A 23361-nucleotide genomic window follows, 5' to 3' on the forward strand; every position below is an offset into this window, starting at 1 on the left:
CAAAAGAATTCTTCTCAGGAGGTATCCACTTAATTTTTGAAGTGGTGTAATCCATGCATTACACATCATGGGAACTTTGCTGAAAAATGATGTCTCTGTTATTTTTCTGCATTACCTGTTTTGCATAATAATAAATAATTCAAGTTTTCATTTGAATAACCTTTGTGTGTTGTGAAGAAAAAAACTCTAGTATAAAACAGCGTGGCTCTTAGTGACATGTAAATGACCTGCAGCATTATAAAGCCAGTTCTTGACCTTGTAGCCAGGTGTGAATTTGCTTGTGGCACAATCTCATTTTGTTTCTTACCATTATTTTAGAATCTCAGTTTAGATGAAGAGCAGCATTTTATTCAAGTTGCAAATGACCAACAGTTATTTAAACTACTGGCCATTAAAATTGTTACACCATGAAGATGACGTGCTACAGACGCAAAATTTAACAGACAGGAAGAAGATGCTGTGATATGCAAATGATAAGCTTTTCAGATTGGAGCCAATGATGACACCTACAACATGCTGACATGAGGAAAGTTTCTAACCGATTTCTCATACACAAACAGCAGTTGACCGGCGTTGTGTGGTGAAATGTTCTTGCGATGCCTCTTGTAAGGAGGAGAAATGCGTACCATCACATTTCCGACTCTGATAAAGGTCGGATTGTAGCCTATCACGATTGCGGTTTGTCGTATCGCAACATTCCTGATTGCGGTGGTCGAGATCCAATGACTGTTAGCAGAATATGGAATCGGTGGGTTCAGGAGGGTAATACGGAATGCCGTGCTGGATCCCAACAGCCTTGTATCACTAGCAGTCGAGATGATAGGCATCTTATCTGCATGGCTGTAATGGATCATGCAGCCACGTCTCGATCCCTGAGTCAACAGTAGAGACGTTTGCAAGACAACAACCATCTGCACGAACAGTTCGATGACGTTTGCAGCAGCATGGACTATCAGCTCGGAGATCATGGCTGCGGTTACCCTTGACGCTGCATCACAGACAGGAGCACCTACGATGGTATACTCAACGATGAACCTGGGTTCACGAATGGCAAAACGTCATTTTTTCGGATGAATCCAGGTTCTGTTTACAGCATCATCATGATCGCATCTGTGTTTGGCGACATCGTGGTGAACACACATTGGAAGCGTGTATTCGTCATTGCCATACTGGCGTATCACCCGGTGTGATGGTATGGGGTGCCATAGGTTACACGTCTCGGTCACCTCTTGTTCACATTGACGGCACTTTGAACAGTGGACATTACATTTCATATGTGTTACGACCCCTGGCTCTACCCTTCATTTGATCCCTGTGAAACCCTACATTTCAGCAGGATAATGCACGACCACATGTTGCATGTCCTGTACAGGCCTTTCTGGATAAAGAAAATGTTTGACTGCTGCCCTGGCCAGCACATTCTCCAGATCTCTCACCAATTGAAAACGTCTGGTCAAAGGTGGCCGAGCAACTGACTCGTCACAATATGCCTGTCACTACTCTTGATGAACTGTGGTATCGTGTTGAAGCTGCATGGCAGCCATCCAAGCTCTGTTTGACTCAATGCCCAGGCATATCAAGGCCGTTATTATGGCCATAGGTGGTTGTTCTGGGTACTGATTTCTCAGGATCCACGCACCCAAATTGCGTGAACATGTAATCAAAAGTGGTTCAAATGTCTCTGAGCACTATGGGACTTAACATCTGAGGCCATCAGTCCCCTAGAACTTAGAACTACTTAAACCTAACTAACCTAAGGACATCACACACATCCATGCCCGAGGCAGGATTCGAACCTGCGACCATAGCAGTCGCGCAGTTCCAGACCGAAGCGCCTAGAACCGCTTGGTCACAAAATGTAATCACATGCCAGTTCTAGTATAATATGTTTGTCCAATGAATACCCATTTATCATCTGCATTTCTTCTTGGTGTAGCAATTTTAATCACCAGTAGTGTATTTAGTTAGCTAGTTTTGTGTTCCATGATAAATTGTCACGATGTGGAATGAGTCATTTCATATTCACATCTCTAATTTGTAAATATATGAGGTCTGTTAAAAAAAAGTCCAGAACTTTGTCCATAAAATTTTTCTACACTTACCTTTTACTTATTGTGCATGGTCTCCTTCAAAACACTCTCTTTCACAATTAATACACAGCTTCCAATGCTGTTTCTGTATCCGGGAGCAACCTTGGTACGCCTCTTGCTGGATCACGTGAAGCACTGTCTGTGGCTTTCTTTTATGTTGTATATCGTTGCAAATCTTCGTCCTTTTAACAGGGTATTCAACTTTGGCTGGAAAAAAAACCTTGCAGGGGCAGGTCTAGAGAGCAGAGAGGATAAGGTAGCACAATTATTTTTGTTTTTTGTGCAGTAGTCACGCACCAACAGGGATGAATATGCGGGTGTGTTATCGTGATGCGAGAGTCATGAATTGTCCCGCTGTATTTAAGGCTGTTTCCTTCTCATATTTTCTCACAGGTGTCTCATCACGTCCTGATAGTACCATCAATTAACAGTTTGTCACTATGGTACGAATTCATGATGAACTAATCCTTCAAAGTTAAAGAAAACTATCAGCATGGCTTTGACATTTGACCTGACCTAACGAGCTTTTTTGGTCTTGGAGAACCTTTCCTGACCCATTGTGATGATTGAACCATGGTCACAGCATCATAACCTTAGATCCACGTCTCATCACCAGTTATGATTCTCTTAAGGAACATATCTTTCTCATTTGCATGAGCCAAAAGCTCTTCACACATTGGGAGGCAGATGTCTTTCTGGCCTTCACTCGTAAGCTTTGTGACGAACTTGGCAGCAACACGGTGCATTCCAAGATGCTGTGTCAGGATTTCATGATGTGATCCAACCGAAAAATTTACATTCTTTTGCAATGTCTCAGTCACTCTTCGATTGGCACGCACAGTTTCGTCGACGTTCCTGACATGAGCGTCGTCAGTAGACGTCGAAGGACATCTTGAACGAGGGTCATCTTTAACTTCTGTCTGCCCATTTTTAAACCATGTGAACCATTCGTAACACCAAGTGCCCATCACCGTAGGCTTTCTGCTTCATTTGGTGTGTCTCTGTAAAGGTTTCCTTGCATTTCATGCAAAATTTAATGCAGATGCGTTGCTCCTCTAACTGTGCCATCTCAAAATTCGCAAACTGTGCGACACAATATTCTACTCAATACAGCACTGAACAATAACTAAGAGATATACAACATTCAGTTTTACAGCAATTACACATTAAAAACAGGTGTGTGCAGAGATGCCAACCGCATTTCACTCCAACACACCATTGGCACGAAAGTACGAATGTTCTGGAATTTTTTGAACATACCTTGAAGCTACATGCTAAATATTTATCAATTTGTTTCTACTTTATTTTGTTTTTAAATATACGAATGTGAGTTAATAATTCCTACCCACCACCTTGTATGCACTGCAGTAATAGAAATTCTTCTACAGAATAGGAATAGTTGTTAAGGAGAGACTTTTTCAGTTTGTTTTCAAATTTTACTTTGCTGTCTGTCAGACATTTTAGAACACTGGGTAAGTTATCAAAAATTTTTGTTGCAGCATTGTGTATCTCCTTTTGTTGTAAAGAAAACTTTAATGTGGAGTAATGAACATCATTTTTTTCTGGTATTGTAATTATGTACATCATTGTTCCTTTTGAACTGTAGTGGGTTATTTACAACTGATATAATACAAACAATGAACTAGTTCATTTTAATCTGACGTTATTAACATTATGAAATCTAATTAGAAAATGAAACAAAATCTTGTAATTAGCACCCAAAAGTGTCAGCTGCCTACTCCAAACAATGTGACAAAGGCAGAAACACTCACTCAAATGAAAACTATACCTGTATTGGGTGTTTCCTTTAACCTACGTATCAGATACTACAATACTTTCCAGCAGTGGCAGCTGATTTCATCTGCAAGCTGTCAGTAATAAGTTCACTGTGGAAACATTTGTAAACACACATATATTTATGGATTGCACACTTTTAACTGTCCATGAGCAGAGGATGCTGATAGTGAAAGCTTGCGATCAGCTCATGGCAAATTGGCTGCTGAGACAAGCTCCCCCTCCTCCTTTTCCCAGAACAGCCATCTAAGGAAATGAACATGTAATTGGTTATTGCCCTGTTGAAGTTAGACGAAAGCTGATGGCAAGTAGATAGAAGGACCAGGTACAGCGTCCTCACTCATATTTGTAAATAGCATTAACAATTGCTAAGCATAACACCGCTCTTGAATCAATACTAGATTCACAGTGGCTGCTTGTTGCTATGGTGCAAGTACTATTACATAGCTAAGATTGGCAGCAAGCAGAAACATTCCAGAGTGGCACTTTCACCAAGTTTAAGTGAGCAATTTGTACCTCCATTAAGTGTCAACCCTTCACCCTCTGTAATCACATGGAAGTAAGAGGATGTGAGAGCAATGACAGGGATCCTGAATCATCATTACTAGATAAAGACTTCCTCTAGACTTTTCCATGTGTTATCATCTTCAACAACACACATCTGTGTTGTATCTGCACATTTTATAATGTCATGTTACCACACACCATTAGGTCATCATCTCCATGTTTTCTCAATCCAAAATTCCAGGCAAGCACTTATTTTGTTCATCTATTGTGCATTCCCCCGGCTGTATATTCCAGCCACCTCTACGAAGTAGTGTGTGTCTATTATTGATAAGAAGGATAAGGGTATACTTTAACCAGTAAGTTCCCCCTCCTGCCTATATAAATACAGGCAACGTACAGAGACTGAAGTGTACCAGTGTCTACCATTACAGTATGGAAGTTAAACATACACATTTCTGCTGAAAGAAGAATGAGGGGTGTCTTTAGTTCTCTAGCCAGTTCAGTTCCCTGATCCAGTTGTTTGTTTTCTTGCCTCTCTCTGCAGTTCCCAACATACATCTGTTTATGGCTCGTGACACAGCCCTCAAATATGGAATTGTTTTCACAAAAATAGTTCGTGTTTGAATAGTAAGTCAAAATTTATAATGCACACAAGTTGTGAACTTTACTTTTTAGGCATGTCAGAAGTTTTGTATTGAGAATGCTACTTAGTTACTGAAATCAGCTATTTTTATTCTCCTGTTTATTTTATTTGCTGTCAGTTTGTAATTTCCTAATTCTGTGCTGAATATAAAAGCTTGTCAGGTGTTTCTATGGCTTCATTCTTAATTTGTAGACACTGAATTTATTTTTGATGTGTCTTTTACGCATTACTTTTGTTGTATTATTATTTATTTTCGCGCCTACTTTCAAATTTGCTCTGTTAGGTTCTGCCATCTGAAGTTGACGTTTTTCTGCACTGTAGCCAAACAGTACAATGTGAGTAGTCAAATGATGCTGTCTCAAATATGTTCTGTTGGCACACATTCTTTGTTTTCACTGTTCAAGAAACTGAGAACTTCCTCTTGGATGGCTGAGCATTAACTGTGATTAAATGGAATTTCCTTGTTTGTCTCCCCTATTAAATTCTATTTCCCAATATCTTGATGAAGTGTGGTGGCACCTGTAGTGTGGATGTATACCTTCTGAAGTATACTCATTTAGATTGAATTCGTATCTTGGTAATGTAGATTTTGTTGAAATGATCTAAAGTTTTCTCCAAATATATGACTACTTGACGTATTGATAATTCATCTTCAACGCATTGCTCTGTGACTTAGTTCACAAGTTGCAAACAATTCACTGTTCTATATCTACTTGTAAAGCTAATGTGTTACACTCATTGCCAACAAATTCTACTAAATTTCTCAATTGTATTTAATACTGTTTCCTTATTTAGTGAAATGATGGAACTGAGGAAAGTAAAGTTTTCATTTTGTTCAGTGGTTTCATTATCAACGGTCCACTTGCTCTGGGTACAAAAATTGCTGAACTTTTATTTTGAGAGATACCAATATTTTATTCCACCATTACTTTCTGTAATTCAAACAGATCTATTGGAAATATGTCTTCAGAGCCTGAAACTAAGTTATTGAAGCAGTTGACTTTTTATCATCAGGTAAGAGGAGCACTTGTAGCATTTAAATTATCACCATAATAATAGCAAAGCTACATAATTAATTTTGTGTTTATTTGCAGGTATGTGTTGTTGGTAGTTATGCACGAGAAACACCCCCCCACCCTCCCGGCCCCCCTTCCCCCTTCCTGTCACAGTATCTATCATACTACTAAAGGATTGAAAACAAAATAGCACAGTCCATCAATAAAGCAGAAATGAGCTGTCTGTCATTTTGTTGTGGTTCTTCTAGTGGTGGGCTATGGTACTCTAGTACGGGGATTTTGTTGTGTACAGTTAGTGCCGACACACTTGCAAATAAAACACAAAATTAATTACATAGGTTTATTTTTTCTAGGTGATAATTGAAACATTGACTAACCTTTGTTTATTGACAGATTTCTGAACTGTTATTTTACTACAGTGAAGCCGCGGTGTCAGAACCCGAAAAAAAGAAGACGGACTGGACGGAGCACAAGGCTCCGGATGGCCGCACATACTACTACAACAGCACCACTCGCCAGAGTGTGTGGGAGAAGCCTGATGATCTGAAAACACCAGCAGAGGTAAGTCTTTGTGCTAGTAGTTAATTTTTTTAATAATTGAGAAAGCTCATTTTCTACAGTTAACCTGGCTCTGTTACAGCTCTCCAACTGGTTCATTATGGCAGACTTTTACATTTGACGGTAACAGTTGTTAGCCTTGAAAAGGTTTTAATATTTTATTCCACGGTAATCACCACCACATCTTATCCACTGACCTGACAGTTGCTAGCATCATCTGTAGGGTCATTATAATTAAACTTTTTCTACATGGGTGGGACCCCATGAAAAACAATTGACCATAGGACAATAAAAATTTGTGGGAACATTTGTAATGACATGCGGAAGAAAAATAACAAATAAACCAATCTTTGAAAGAAACACATTTTAATCTCCACTTGAGAGTGTAACATTTGTTAATTGCATACCATGTTTATGTACCAGGTTACAAACATTGCTCGATGTGATGACCATGTTCAGCTGTTGTGACGCAGCTAGTGCACTGCTTGAAGATTGCACATTGTGTACTGCACTCCTCAGCCGTGGCAACACTAACTTGTTCAACACTTTGTGGCAGAATTGGCTGTTGGCCTCTCCCAGGAGCAATTCACAAATCACCATTTAATCTGAACTTCTGATTCAAGTTCTCCATTCCTGGTGCGGAATGTGAGCCTTTGTATTCCTTTAATGCATCAATACTTGTGAAGAGCAGCAGCACAGTTGCTGTTATTTTGATAGAACAGTTTTACGAGTAAAGCCCTGCTCACATTCTCAAGACCCATGTTGACTGTCTACAACTGTAATGCAAACGGATGCCTGTGCTCCAACCCAATGCCACAGTACCTCTACTGGTGCCTAACAGCAAGTAGTGACACTAACACCAATAACAACACAAATTCTGCAACACACAGTCTGAACATCAGTCCTATTTACCCATATGGTAAATTGTTTTCCGTCGACATTGGCTCAAGTAGAGGAAGTTCAGTTATAACTACCCTCTATATACACTATGTGATCAAAAGTATCCGGACACCCCCAAAAACATACGCTTTTCATATTAGGTGCATCGTGCTGCCACCTACTACCAGATACTCCATATCTGTGACCTCAGTAGTCATTAGACATCGTGAGAGAGCAGAATGGGGCGCTCCGCGGAACTCACGGACTTCGCACGTGATCAGGTAATTGGGTGTCACTTGTGTCATATATCTGTACGCGAGATTTCCACACTCGTAAACATCCCTAGGTCCACTGTTTCTGATGTGATAGTGAAGTGGAAACGTGAAGGGACATGTACAGCACAAAAGCGTACAGGCCGACCTCGTCTGTCGACTGACAGAGACCACTGACGATTGCAGAGGGTCATAATGTCTAATAGGCAGACATCTATCCAGACCATCACACAGGAATTCCAAACTGCATCAGGATCCACTGCAAGTACAGTGACAGTTAGGCAGGAGGTGAGAAAACTTGGATTTCATGGTCGGGTGGCTGTTCATAAGCCACACAAAATTTCTGGTAAATACCAAACGATGCCTTGCTTGCTGTAAGGAGCCTAAACATTGGACTATTGAACAGTGGAAAAACATTGTGTGGAGTGACAAATCGCAATACACAATGGCGATCCGATGGCAGGGTGTAGGTATGGTGAATGCCCGGTGAATGTCATCTGCCAGCATGTGTAGGCCAACAGTAAAATTCAGAGGCGGTGGTGTTATGGTGTGGTCGTGTTTTTCATGGAGGGGGCTTGCACCCCTTGTTTTGCATGGAACTATCACAGCACAGGCCTACACTAATGTTTTAAGCACCTTCTTGCTTCCCACCATTGAAGAACAACTCGGGGATGGCGATTGCATCTTTCAAAACGATCGAGCACCTGTTCATAATGCACGGCCTGTGGCAGAGTGGTTACATGACAATAAAATCCCTTTAATGGCTTGGCCTGCACAGATCCTGACCTGATTCCAATAGAAACCTTTGGGATGTTTAGGAATGCCGACTTCGTGCCAGGCCTCACCACCCGACATCGATACCGCTCTACAGTGCAGCACTCTGTGAAGAATGGCCTGCCATTTCCCAATAAACCTTCCAGCACCTGACTGAACGTATGGCTGCGAGAGTGGAAGCTGTCATCAAGGCTAAGGGTGGGGCCAACACTGGGGATTCCAGCTCTACCGATGGAGGGTGCCACGAATTTGTAACTCATTTTCAGCCAGGTGTCCGGTCCGAATACTTTCGATCACATAGTGTAACTTGGTAACTGAGGTGTCACACCTAATCAAATGGTGCCTTTGAGGGATGGCCTAGACAAGACCTTATTCAAAATAAAATCACCTTTGGTACTTTTTTTATAAGAGAGGATAAGAAAAATTGCCACGCATGAGTAACTGTTACTTCACTCTAAAGAAGAGCAGAATTCTGTTTCTTTATAGCATTGATGTGCGATATTACAGAGAAAAATACAGAGGTTTTGCTTCAGCATAATTTTCATATCATTGGAAAGATGAGTGAGATAGAGATTGTATCAGTAGTGGTGTCGCGAAACAGCTGAAATCACTAACATTGAAGAAAGTTCCAAGGTTCAATGGAATCTCTATCGTTTTTTATACTAAATTTGTGGCTGAGTTGGTACCGCTTTTAACCAGAATTTACTTTGATCCCTTTGAACAAAAAACTGTGCCCAGTTGTGGGAAGGAAATGCAAGCAACACCCATTAAAAGAAAGGCAGCAGAAGTGATACACAAAAATACTGTTCAATATCCTTACCATTCATTTGTTGCAGAATCTTAGAAAATATTGTGAACTTAAATATAATAAGGTATGAAAAGAGTGACATTCTCCATGCTAACCAGCATGGATTCTGAAAGCATTGATTATGTGAAACCTTACTTGGGCTTTCCTTATAAGACAGTGTGAAAGCCATGGATCGAGGCAGTCAGGTAGGTGCAATATTTCTCAATTTCTGAAAAGCATTTGACTTGGTACCACACCTACTCTTCTTATCAAAAGCATGATCCCATGGGGAATCAAGCCAAATTTGTGCATGGATTGTGACGATTTCTTGATAGGGAGGAGATAACATTATCTTATATGGTGAGGGTAACAGGCTAAACATGATCTTATATGGTGAGGGTAACAGGCTAGTTTTTTGCTTAAAACGTATGTCAAATAGAGGAATTTTAAAAGTGGACACGCTCATGTTAAATAGTTTTTGTATGTGGTACTTACCGGTTTTATACGTTGGCTTCATTGTCTTTGGAGTACCGGTATGATTATTGTCTCAAGATTTTCCTGTGCAAAGAAATCTGAAGGTTTCCAGGAGTGTAAAGGTTTGAATGGATCACTAACTAGGAAATAATAAATATTAAACAATGGAAAATCCAGGATGGAATAATGACAGTATCATGAACAGGATAGTGTACCACTCTCCATGCAGTGGAGATGTTGAGTCGCAGATAGGCACAATAAAAAGATTGCCAAGCAGTTAAGCTTTTGGCCAAAAAGACCGTCATCGAAATTGGACACCCCCGCCCCCCAACACACACACACACACACACACACACACACACACACACGACCATATAGTCTTTGGCTGCTGAGGAGCAACAGTGCATGATGGGAGAAGCAATTTGGACTGGGGCGGGGGGGGGGGGGTGGTGGTAAAGTTCTGCTTGTGGGAAAATACAGGGATGAGGTGGGGAGAGGGTAGGGCAACTAGGTGCAGTCAGGTGGGTAGACAGAGGATTGGGGGAGGGGGGGGGGTGGCAGCAAGAAAGGAGAGAAGTAAAAAACTGTTGGTGTGTCGGTGGAATAATGGATTTTAATGTCTGTAGTCTTAAACACTTCAAACAAGTGGTTGAGAAAAATAACTTCCGTCTTCTCTCATGAGCTACAAACTCCAACTACATAGAAAACATGTTTGCTCTTTACAAATGATTTATCTATATTACTTGCATAAAGACTGAGAAAGTATAAAATTTATAGTTAGTTATTATTCACATCAAATGTAACCAATAATGCACGAAATGTGATATAGTTTTTATAAGGTCTTTGTCATACATACGAAATTATCAGTACCCACTAATACCAGAAATTTCATTTGTGCATTAGGCTTGATTACAAGAGCCATTTACAGCTACAGAAGTAACTTGTGGTATGTCTCAGATCAGTGTTCCTGTTATATCTTAGTAACCTTGCAAACAACATAGAATAAGGTCAGTGTTTTTGTAAATGTTGCAGTTATCTGTAATGAAGTACTGTCTGAAATGAGCTGTATTTAATATTCAGTCAGATTGTGATAAAATTTAAAAGTGGGTTAAATATTGACAGCTTGCTTTAAATGTTCAAAAATGTAAAATTGTGAACTTCACAAAACAAAAAAGTGGTATCCTTTGATTATAATGTGACTGGGTCACAGTGGGAATTGGTCAACTCATACAAATACCTGGGTGTAATACTTTATAGGGATATGAAATGGAAAGATCACATAAGATCATTTGTCGGTGAAGCAGGTGGTAGACTTCAGTTTATTAATAGACTACTGAGGAAGTGCTATCAGTTTGCAAAGGAGATTACTTGGAAATCACTCATGCGACCCATCCCAGAATATTGCTCAAGTGTGTGGGACCCTTTCCAGGTAGGACTAACGGGGGGTTATTTAATGTATACAGAAAAGGGCAGGGTCACAAGTTTGTTTGAACTTTGGGATAGTGTTGTGGAAATGCTGAAGAAATTGAACTGGCTGAGACTTGAAGATAGATGCAAATCATCCCTAGGAAGCCTATCTACAAAATTTCTCAAGAGCCAGCTTTGAATGATGAATCGAAGAAAATACTTCAACTTTCAAGGTATCAATTCCATTGGTATCGTGAGGACAGGATTAGATTGCTTACAGCACATGCACAGTGGTTTTTAAATAGTTGTTCTTCCTGCACTCCATACATAAATGGAACGGGAAAAAGCCCTAATAAATGGTACAATGCCATGTACTTCAATGGTTTGCAGAATATTGATGTACATGGTCTGATCAAATAATTCCTGAACTTTGTCTAAGCTTACCTTTTACTTGTCATGCCTGGTATCCTTCGAAATACTCTCCTCCACAATTGATACCACTCCCAATGCCACTTCCATTTTCGAAATCGCTATCTGTGAATTTTCTTTTATCTCATCTATCGTGGCAAATCTTGTCCCTTCAGTGAGGTTTTCAAATTTGGAAGAAGAAAAAAAAATTGTCTGCCGGGGCCAGGTCTGGAGAGTATGGAGGATGAGGCAGCACATTGATTTCGTTTCTTGTGCAGTAGTCTTGCACTAATGGGAATGAATGTGCTAGTGCATTATTGTGATGCAAGAGCCATGAAATGTGTCTCACCACATTTCAGGACATTTCCTTCTCACATTTTTGCGCAGGTGTCACAACACCTCCCGATAGTACCATCAATTAACACTTTGTTCCTGTGGCACTAATTCATGATGAACTAATCCTTCAGAGTCGGGGAGAACTATCAGTATGGCTTTGATATTTGACCTGGTCTGACGAACTTTTTTTTTGTCTCCGAGAATCCTTCCTGACCCGTTGTGAAGACTGAACTGTGGTCTTAACATTGTAATTGTAGACACACATCTCATCACCAATTATGAGTTGTGGTTCGCTTAAGGAACATCTCGTTCCGAAAGCTCTTCACAGTGTGTGGCGACGAGCTTTTTGGTCTTGACTCGTGACCCGTGGAATGAACTTGGCAGCAACATGATGCATTAAAAATTCTGCGCCAGAATTTCGTGATATGATCCAACTGAAATGTTACATTCTCCTGCAATCTCTTGGACACTCAGTCTTTGATTTTGACACACAATTTTGTTGATGTTCCTGATGTGAACTTTGTCAGTATACATTGAAGGGTGTCCTGAACGAGGGTCATCTTTAACTTCAATCTGGGCATTTTTTAACATATGAACCATTCATAACACTTGAGTATGGCTTAAGCACCCATCACTGTAGGTTTCCTGCATCATTTGGTGTGTCTCTGTAAAGGTTTTCTTGAGTTTATGCAAAATTTAATGCATACACATTGCTCCTCTAACTTTGCCATCTCAGAATTTCAAACTGTGCAATACAATGTTCTACGCAATACATCACTGAATAATAACAGACTGACATACAGCAATTAAACTTCTAGCAGATAAACATTAAACACAGGCATGTGCAGAGATGCCAACAGCATTTCTCTCCAACACACCATTGGTGCGAAATTACGAATGTTCCGGAAGTTTTTGAACAGACCTCATAGATGTAGGTCACATTGATAGTTAGTTGTACTTCACCCCCTCTCAGGTAGAGGTAGATACATTTAAAGACTCTTAGCTGGAGCTTCAGGAAATGTATTTTTAACTAGTCTGTTACATAATTTAAATGATCTGGAAGCATTTTTAATATTTTTCCACACAGATTTAAATTGAGAGGCAATGATTTTACATCTATTGATATAGAGTTTTTCAAACTGGTGGTAGCTGCACTTGTGGTTGCATCTTGAGATGCTAATTAGCTCCATGTAGCAGAAGTTTGGGGGCCATGATATCTATGAAGTACAGCTGTTGATTGGCTTCCAGGGGGCTGAAAAACCTTATTTTAAGATAGACGCACCAACCACCACATGATGTTTCACTGATTACAATGAAGGGGAACCAACTGTGGCTGAATGTGCATCTCAAATCCGTGTCTCTCTGTCTCTATTATGCTTTGATGTGATATTGATCAATGTTTAATAGTAATGTTTTCATAGAGTTAAAGATAGTTTTTTGTTTCTCACCAGAGCATGTAATAAAGACACACTAAGTTTGTGAATGTCTTGCTAGAGTGCAAAACAAAGCAGTAGCTTAAATGTTACCTCCTAGCAAGCTTTTACCAAACAGTTAGATTAACCAGGGCACTAGACTATATCTTGTTAGTTTCTGTTGCTACCAAATTCCTTGCTTGTAAAAGGCATTTGCTTGGTGAAATGTGTTCTTTAAGGCAGTTTTTATTGCCATTACTTGATGTACATTTTGACTGTTTTTGCAATAATAATGTCGTGTGACGACGGCCTTCCGTCGGGTAGACCGTTCGCCTGGTGCAAGTCTTTTGATGTGATGCCACTTCGGCGGCTTGCGCGTCGATGGGGATGAAATGATGATGATTAGGACAACACAACACCCAGTCCCTGTGCGGAGAAAACCTCCGATACAGCCGGGAATCGAACCCGGGCCCTTAGGATTGACAGTCTGTCACGCTGACCACTCAGCTACGGGGGGCTTGCATTAAATAGAACTGTCAGTACCACGTATTTTGAGACACAAAAACGGGTAGGACACTTCGTTGCTTGAAAATTTGCCCACATTCATGACAGATTGGCAGGCTTCTTTGGTATAGCCATAAGAGCAGTGTGTAGTATTAAGTTAAAGATTTAAAGGGAGTTGGAAGGCAATTCTATCCCTATTCAGTCAATGCTATTCCACTCTTTGAATAGTATACTCTTCAAAAGAACTGTGTGTGTTAGAACAGTGAAATCTTTACTGAACACACTTGCCTGGATTTACAAGTAAAATTAACGAAATGCCTCTTATTGATTTCAAGGAAAATGTTTTAATCTTTTACTAAAAATTTTTCACTTTTTTAATATGTTAGTCATCATGAAACAGTTTCTGTTGGGACGGTGGTTCTCAGTTTACTTACTACCGTCCTGAGTACAAACTTTCCAAATTTTATATTTCCAAGTTGTTTAGTTCAGAAAACAATGGTATGTGAAAATCATAAAATTTAGTTTTAAGAAAAATCAATTGAATCATACTATGCATCATCTGAAGCATACTGATCTTTTCTTCTCTTGTTCCCTCTTCTTTTCTGTCCTCCTTCTTTGTGCATTTTAAATTAGCAGTTTCTGCTTTGGAGGTTCTCTCTTTTTCTATCTGCAGCAAGGGTTTTGCTGTATTTCCACTAGACTTTATGCCCAAAGCTTCCAAAACATCCAGTATCCTTATTACTTTATCATTGAGGCATAAAATTGCATCGCAAACACAAAATTTGAGGGTTGCAATCTGAAAAATGAGATCGACAGGAAGTGCAAAATGACTAAGCAGGAGTTGCTAGATGCTGCCTACAGCAAAATTAGAGAGACCTTTGGAGAAAGAGCATCACCTGTATGTATATCTCAGATGGAAAACCAGTCCTAAGCAAAGAAGGGTGGAAGCAGTATATAGAGGCTCTATACAAGGGAGACGTACATGAGGGCAATATTATACAAATTGAAGAGGACATAGAGGAAGATGAGAAGGGAGATATGATACTACATGAAGAATTTGACAAAATGCTGAAGGAATTGAGTAGAAACGAGGTCCTGGGAGTAGACAACATGTTGTTAGAGCTACTGATAGCCTTGGGAGAGCCAGCCATGACAGAACTCTTCCATCTGGTGAACAAGATCTATGAGACAGGCAAAATACCCTCGGACGCCAAGAAGAATATAATAATCCCAATTTGAAAGAAAGCAGATGCTGCCAGGTGTGAAAATTACTGAACTATCAGTTTAATAAGTCATGGCTACAAAACACTAAACTAATCCTTTACGCCAGAATGGAAAAACTGGTAGATTCCGACCTCGGGGAAGATCAGTTTGGATTCCGTAGAAATTTAGGAACACGCGAGTCAAATCCTAGAGGTGGCAAGGGTAAAATACAGGGAGCGAAAGGCTACTTAAAATTTATACAGAAACCAGATGGCATTTATGAGTCAATTATGAGTCAAGTGGTAGGAAGGGAAAAAGTGGTTGAGAAAGGAATGAGACAGCATAGTAGCCTATCCCTATTATTGTTCAATCTGTATATTGAGCAAGCAGTAAAGGGAGCAAAAGAAAAATTCGGAGTTTAAAGTCCAAGGAGAAGAAATAAAAACCTTGAGGTTTTCCGATGACATTGTAATTCTGTCAGTCAGCTATGGAAGAGCAGTTGCACGGAATGGACAGTGTCTTGAACGGAGGATATAAGATAACATCATCAAAATCAAAACGAGGATAATGGAATGTAGTTGAATTGAATCATGTGATGCTGAGGGATTTGTATTAAGATATGAGGCACTTAAGGTAGTAGATGAGCTTTGCTATTTGGGAAGAAAAATAACTGATGATGGTCGAAGTAGGGAGGATATAAAATGTTGGCTGACAATGGCAAGAAAAGTGTTTCTGAAGAAGAGAAATTTGTTAACATGGAGTATAGATTTAAGTGTCAGAAAGTCCTTTCTGAAAGTATTTGTATGGAGTGTACCCATGTATGAAGTGAAACATCGACGTTAAACAGTTTAAGAAAGAAGAGAATAGAAGTTTTTGAACTGTGGTGTATGGAAGACTGCTGAAGATTAGGTGGGTAGATCACGTAACTAATGGAGGTATTGAATCGAATTGGGGAGAAGAGAACATTGTGGTAGAACCTGACCAAAAAAGGGATTGGTTGGTAAGACACATTCTGAGGTGTCAAGGGATCACCAATTTAGTACTGGAGGGAAGTGTGGGGGGTAAAAATCATAAAGGGAGACCAAGAGATAAATACAGCAAGCAGGTTCAGAGGGATGTAGGTTGCAGTAGTTACTCGGAGATGAAGAGGCTTGCACAGGATAGAGCATCATGGAGAGCTGCATCAAACCAGTCTTTGGACTGAAGACCACAACAACAACAAATCTGAACAAATAACAGTTTTTTTTATAACTGGGTCCAAATGACAGAATCCACACATTCATTATAATTTTTGTGTTTTCCCATGAAGATATTTCTTCAGCAAAGGATCGTTACAACGATCTCTTGATATAGGTTTAATTTCATTCATTACTGCAGCAGCTAAACAATGTTTGTAGTCACATGTTGCGCTTCTCCTGTACTTAGACAAAGTGTCAGGATCATTTGAGCAAAGAAAATGCTGAGGATATTCATTTGTGGAAAGCTTATGGGAAAAGATATACCATACAGCTTTCTTAATGTTTTCTAAATTCCCATTTCTTCTTATGACCAAGCCATAATAATTCTGTGATCTATCTGTTTAAATATTAACAATGCAAGGAAAAGATAGATAGATACTTACCATAAAGATGACATGTTAAGTTGCAGACAGTCACAATTGAGACACTTACACATTAGATTTCAGCCACAGCTGTCACCAGAAAAAGAATGAGAAACACATACACATTCATTCACACCTCACACACACAGATGACCACCATTTCCAGGAGCTTGGACCAGAATACAACTATCACTTGGAATGGCAGCAGCAATCTGGCGGGGCGGAGAAGGGGAAGGGCTAGCAGTGTGCGGGTGGGGACAGAAAGGAGTGCAGGGACTGGCTGGAATGCCAACAGGTGCAGTGTCAAGCTGTTGTGGGGCAGGGAGGTGGGGAAAAAAGGAGCGGAAAAGAAATGAGCGGGGAAGGATGAAGACGGGCAGATGCATTGACAGAGGGCGGCACAAAAAGAGGGTGAGGGGAAGAGAAAGGGGGGAGGTCATAGTACCGGGGGGGGGGGAGGGGGTGGGGTAAACTGTTGGGCAGAGGGTGTGTGGTGGTGGGGGAGGGGCAGTGGGCTACTGGAGGCTGAGGAAGCTGGGATAATTATGAGAGTGGAGAATGCGTTGTAAGGGTAACCCCCATCTGCTCAGTTCAGAAAAGCTGGTGGTGGAGGGGAGGATCCAGATGGCTCGGGTAGTGAAGAAGCCATTGAAATCAGGCATGTTATGTTGAGCTGCGTATTGTCACAGGGTGGTCTGCTTTGTTCTCAGGCACAGTTTGGCAGTGACATACATTCTGGCAGACAGCTGGTTGGTAGTCATACCAATATAAAAAGCTGTGCAACGATTGCAGCATAGCTGGTATGCAAAATTGCCATTTTCACAGGTGGCGTCAATGGAGTAGGATTAGCCTGTGACCGGACTGGAATAGGAAATTCCTGGTGAGTGGATTCAACAGGTCGTGCACCTGGGTCCTCCGCAGGGATATGATCCTTGTGGAAAGAGATTTTGATTGTGAGTGGCATAGGAATGGACTAGGATGTTGTGCAGGTTGTATGAGTGATGGAACACCACTTTAGGAGGGACAGGAAGGATCGTGGGTAGGTTAAACTTTCCAGTGCAGGATGGTGTTGGGTAACAAAGGGGGCACTCCTTTATGGCTGGTTCTTGACGGTATAAGGGGAAATGGCACAGGAAACCTGTTTGTGGACCAGGTCTGGGAGGATAGTGCCTGTCTGTGATATTAATCAGGCAACCTTTACCACATATTTTCTTACCATCTTCCAGTACTATCTTTCACTTTTCTTTTAACAGTACTTTCAACCTGGACCCCATTCTCTTCTGCACTTGCCCAGTCCATTCTATTTTGGAAATTAATATTATGACCATAGGGTTCTTCTGCGCATATCTGCTCATAAGCCTTGTCTCACCATTCCCTAAATACTGTGATATCTAATACATCTATTTGCCACTTAATGATTAAAAAATCCTGAGAACTTCTGCTGCTTCCATCGCACCATTTGGACCAGCATTATTCTTCTAATAGTTGTGTTCATCATCGTTCTTAGTTTCACTGTCACAAGTCATACAATTTTTGCTTAGCATCTCTACATCATTTACCTTGCTGGTATCAAATGATGTAGCCATAACAACACCATTTAGTGGTTTTGGCCACATTTCTGCCAGCTGCCATCAAAACATGCACAAATATTGCCACTTTCACTGTCATCACTTTTTGGAGTGCTGCTTTAGCTGCTTCCTTCATTGAGAGGTTACGGACATCAGCAACAAGAGTTCCATTAATTTCAATATGAGTCATAAATTTTGCCAGTGGATTTGGTATGTCGAGCATTGTGGATTTGGAATGTCGACCATTGCACTAAAGAATTTGCCTGCTTCCATCTCTTTACCAATTGATCTGAGACCATAAATTAGCCTTATGTTTTTCTCATACGGATCTTTATTTGCCATTTGTGATGTCATTGTTGTAGCAACTGTGTCACACTTTGCACAATTCAATGTCGGTTTTGACACAATTCCTTTGCGAAGACACTGATTCATTCTGAAAGATGTCACCACCACATATTCCACACACAGAATTTTTGGAAATAAACCACAGAGCATGCTGAAGTTCACAATATTTCCAAATGAGTGCTCATTTCCACAAGCTTACTGCGAAGGAACGCCTTGAAGGCACTGCAGTTTTTTTCTTGAGGTACTGATTTTCTTTAGATCTGACGTTCTTGGTTCCTTTGGTCCACTAAGCTCATTCTCCTTTATATTGTATTTCCTCTGAATTTTACTTTAGGCAACAATTTCTTTATTCCCAACATTTTTATAAAAATGTGTGAAACCAAAGAAAATTTAAATCAACACTTACTTCACAAACTTCACTAAGTACAAACAGTAGACTCAAAAACAATGACAAACATGATTGGACCTAAGGATATCGGCAGCAGATACAGGATAGGAAATCCTGACATGATAAAACAGTATGAGAAGCAAATGGTTTACAAGGAATATCAGAATCGGTACAATTTTCTCTGCTTGATGCAAAAAAGAAGACTTGGCATTTAAATGCCAGTTAGCACAGAGCATCTGGAAAACTTGACTCACTAACAAATTGTGGCATTTATATGAAACAAAAACTGTTTTACGCAAGGAATAGTGGGCTTTCCAAATATGCGAAAATCTAAAAATCTATTTTTGAGCCCATTTGCCTTAAACAAACCACCTTCATGCTTATTTTTTCCACAAGAATTTCCAACACCTTTTGTTGCCAAAGCTTTATTTTCAGGTGACTGCAGTTAGGTTTTTTAGTAGTACTTCTGCTTTCCACTTTGTGTCAGGCATTGAGAATTTTCTGAATGCGTCAATGAAAAACATACGTAATATCACCTACACCTTATGAAAATCTGTGTTCCTTTTACAGTAAAATTTGACTGAAAATTGTATTTTTGTTAAATTACATGAGTCATTAGAATAACATTTAACATTTTTAATAGTTCTTTTGATTTTAATGTATTCAATTACTATATTGTTTTTTCATAGCTCCTGCTATCAAAATGCCCATGGAAGGAATACAAGTCCGAAAGTGGCAAGACGTATTACCACAATGTTGACACCAAAGAGTCGCACTGGACTATGCCTAAGGAGTTGGAAGAGATAAAGGCTATGATTGCTGCAGAGGAAGCGGCAAAGTACGTAACTGATCTGAAATACTTGTAACACATAAGATTATGAACGCTGAGCCAGAGGGTGCCGTAGGCGAACAGTGGACTTGTTTGGCAAGGTTTACTTGTGAAAAAAACTATTTTTAAAACTCGACCAAGTATATTATGAAATTGTGCATCTAATTCCTTGTGTGATGTCATCCATGTATGAACATGTGCTTGTCTGTTATGTGGTAGTGCATCAGGACGACTATAAATATCAGCGAAAGTGTGTGTGTGTGTGTGTGTGTGTGTGTGTGTGTGTTTCATGGCATTGTTGGCATCACAACCGCCCCCCCCCCCCCCCCTGTTCCCCTCCCCCTCCAGAACACATGCGTGCCCCCCACCCCCACCTCCCCACACACACAGACACGAGATCAGAAATAGAGGTATATCCATGCCACTATTACTGAACTCTGGCTTATGTTTACATTGCTTTCATCGTTTCTTCCTTTTTTATTCACCTCCTGCTTTTCTTCGTAACCTCCTCCTGCTCCTCCTCCTCGCTGCAGTCAGTATTTTCGTATGTCTCTTCCCCCCATTCTGCTCTGTTGTTCCCCTGACCTCTTCCGCTGTATCTTTTTTGTAATTTTTTAATGCCACTTTAATTTTATATTACTACCTATGGTTTCTTTCTACCTTAAGTTTCCATATTTTACTATCAGTATTTGGCAGCTAATTATTAGTACTTTAGTGTTTGTCTTGGCTGTGTGTCTTAGTTTATCTTTCCTTTCCATCTCAAAAAGCAATTATTTAAATCGCAAAATGAATCTTTCACTCTTCAGCAGAGGGTGGTCTGTTTTAAAACTACCTGGCAGGTTACAACAGTGTGCCTGACTGGGACTTGGACCTGGGATCTTGCCTTTCACTAGCAATGTGCTTACTGTCTAAGCTATCCTAGCATGGCGTGTGACCCACTCTCACAAGTTTACTTCTGCCAGTACCTGCTTCCTGCTTTCCAGACTTCACAGAAATTCTGCATGCCTGGGCAGACCAGGAAGAAACGATATTGTGGAGAAATGGCTCACTTGTATACGATTCTGTCTCAATCGAAACCCCATTATTGTTAAGAGGTTAGCCACATTACTGTGTTGGCATCTGTGTAGTGTGTTGCAATGACCTAACCACATAACACCACCTATCCTGTACAGGTTGGCAACCGTCTCTCGCCCACCTCTGGTCCCGCCCATAGTTGCAACCGCTGCTATGAGTCCCGGGATCGCGCTTCCACCTGCCATCCCGCCTGTGGCAGTCCTGCCTCCTCCCGGCACCGTACCCCCCGCGGTGCACACTCCCCCGGCCACGATCGCCACAGTGACACCTGCGGCAGCTGTCGGTGCGAGCGGGACGCCTCCCCCGGCTGCTGCGGCTACTGCCGACACGGCAGCAGCTGGTGCCACCGGCTCGTCTGCCCTCGACCAGGCTATGGCTGCCACACTTGCCGCCATCAACAGCACGCCCACAAAGACACCGACGCCCGACACTGCAGGTAATGTGCATCGTTATATCTTCACAGGAAAAAAAATGCTAATATCCCCCATTAAAAGAACACACTGCTCTCTTTGGAACACTTTAGGTGGGGTGAAACTGCTACTGTATTGTTATGTGACCTCCATCTCTGATGTAAGTTATGTCAGTGAGGTGATGTATGTGAGCCAGTTATTTGTAAGAGAACAGCACAAGAAGATGGATCAGTGAGGGGATGTGACAGAACGGCAGAAAAAAAGCTGTCTTCTTTGGCCATGGGAAACTATGCCATGAATGAAGTTGCCATTTTGTTGATGATCTGTAAATAACAGTGTACCACTTGTGGCTGTGTAACAGCATAAGAATGTTGGTCAGAGGAGGATGCTGGCAGATTCCACACATATGTCACGCCTTGCTGTTGATAACCAGCTTAAGACCTGACAGGTATTGATGCTGTCACTAAATGTTTGTCTATATCAACCAGATCCCAAGCAACATTGTGAAGAAAACTGCATGCAATGGACATTTGGTGTAAGGTGCGAGGCAGAAGGCCATTTCTCACAGCAGTACATAGAGCTGTAAATTCTCTTGTGGGGTCAAACAATCCAAAAACAGTGTAGAAGATGACTGGGGGTGTGTAGTGTGGCACGATGAGCTGCAGTCTTGCCCCTTTTTCACCTGATGTGATACGTTGAGAGCCCAATGAGAGGTTTAAACCACAGTGTGTGGAGAGAGTTTGTCAGACTGGAGGTGGTACTGTGGTGTTTTGGGGGTGAAGGGTGGGGAGGCGGGTGGAGTTGTCTATTTTTATACAGATTTGAGCCCATTTATTCAGGCAGGTTGCTGTGAACATTCTCAGGGTAAGAGTTGCTCTTTCTTGCACACTTCACAGTTTGTATGCTGTGGACACGTTTGTCTTTAATGATAACAGCCACATTCACAGCGGTTGTGTGCATATGGTAACCCACTAAGTCACTTGATCTTAATCCCAAAGAAAATGCCTATACCCAGGCCACTGAAACTTTCCATTCAACATACTTGTTTCTGGTTGTCAGCGTAACAGTTTAACAAGTGAAGAACAATAGATGCAAGACGTGGAATGTAAAAATAAACCATGTGCATTGTATATGGTTTCTGCTGCTGGCTTATGTTGTACTGTGCTTTGTTTCACTGTGGTACTGGAAAATGGCACCAAATACACTTTGTCTAGTGACAATCCTTAGTGTCGAAGGGTGCCACTAAACAGCCAGGCACTGGAATTACTACGGAGAACTCGTGTGTTTTACGAGCAAGAGAAAGCATACTTAAGTATTTGTGGACAGGCATCAATTCCTGCTGATAAAATTGCTGAAGGAACATAAAAATTAGTGCAAGAACAACTGTAAGTAAGAGAATGTCATTGCTCATTGTGAAAGTTGAAAGATATAGCTGTAACAATTCTGAGCCGTCTGGATCAGATAATATCGTTTTAGTGATCGCTGGAAAGAAGGGAAAGCAGCCTCACCCTGTCACTGACTTACATTCTTTCCAGAATGATGCAATTGGTAAGCATCTTTATGCTTGCTACACCAAGAAAGAGTAGTCTACCATAGCAAAGTGCTGTTAAAAGAAAGTGAATACTTCAAGGGTGGAAAAGTCACTGAAAATTATGCAAACTATTAGTAAATGCTGGAAGGATGACACTCCAAGCAGTAGCAGTCATCAGCTGTCAGGAAGAGGAGATGGGGTAAATGTGGTCCATGCAGTGGAAGACCAGTGATTTTGTTCCTGATGCACTTTTCGTTTTTTGGTCCAAAAAGACAGGTGATTACCACAAAGATGTGGATCACATATGATTTGTTGAGTTTTTGTGGAACCTTTTAAAACAGTTTCCTGTCCCTACAGCAGTTGCAGTGGACAATGCTTCATATCATTCAGTGATACTGAAGAAAGCCCCAACCACAAACTATTGCAGAGAAATTATTGTGCAGTGGTTACAGATGCTGCTGTTATAGCCTAAGATGCATACATATGTAGTAGATGAAATTGCCGAGGAGCAGCATCATACTGTAATAAAGCTGCTACCGTATCATTGTCATT

At 40.8% G+C, this 23361-nt stretch overlaps 1 protein-coding gene across 1 annotated transcript in view; it reads left to right on the plus strand.

Annotated features, from left to right (window-relative positions):
- The window catches only part of LOC126215020 (pre-mRNA-processing factor 40 homolog B), a 180497-nt gene that overhangs the window by 67199 nt on the left and 89937 nt on the right, over positions 1-23361 (plus strand). The window contains exons 4-6 of the mRNA XM_049941643.1: positions 6470-6611; positions 19655-19803; positions 20967-21304. Coding sequence (XP_049797600.1) covers positions 6470-6611; positions 19655-19803; positions 20967-21304 — 629 coding nt within the window. The remainder of the gene's footprint in view (positions 1-6469; positions 6612-19654; positions 19804-20966; positions 21305-23361) is intronic.

Source organism: Schistocerca nitens, chromosome 12 (assembly GCF_023898315.1).
Source record: "Schistocerca nitens isolate TAMUIC-IGC-003100 chromosome 12, iqSchNite1.1, whole genome shotgun sequence".
Taxonomy (NCBI): Eukaryota; Metazoa; Arthropoda; class Insecta; order Orthoptera; family Acrididae; genus Schistocerca; species Schistocerca nitens.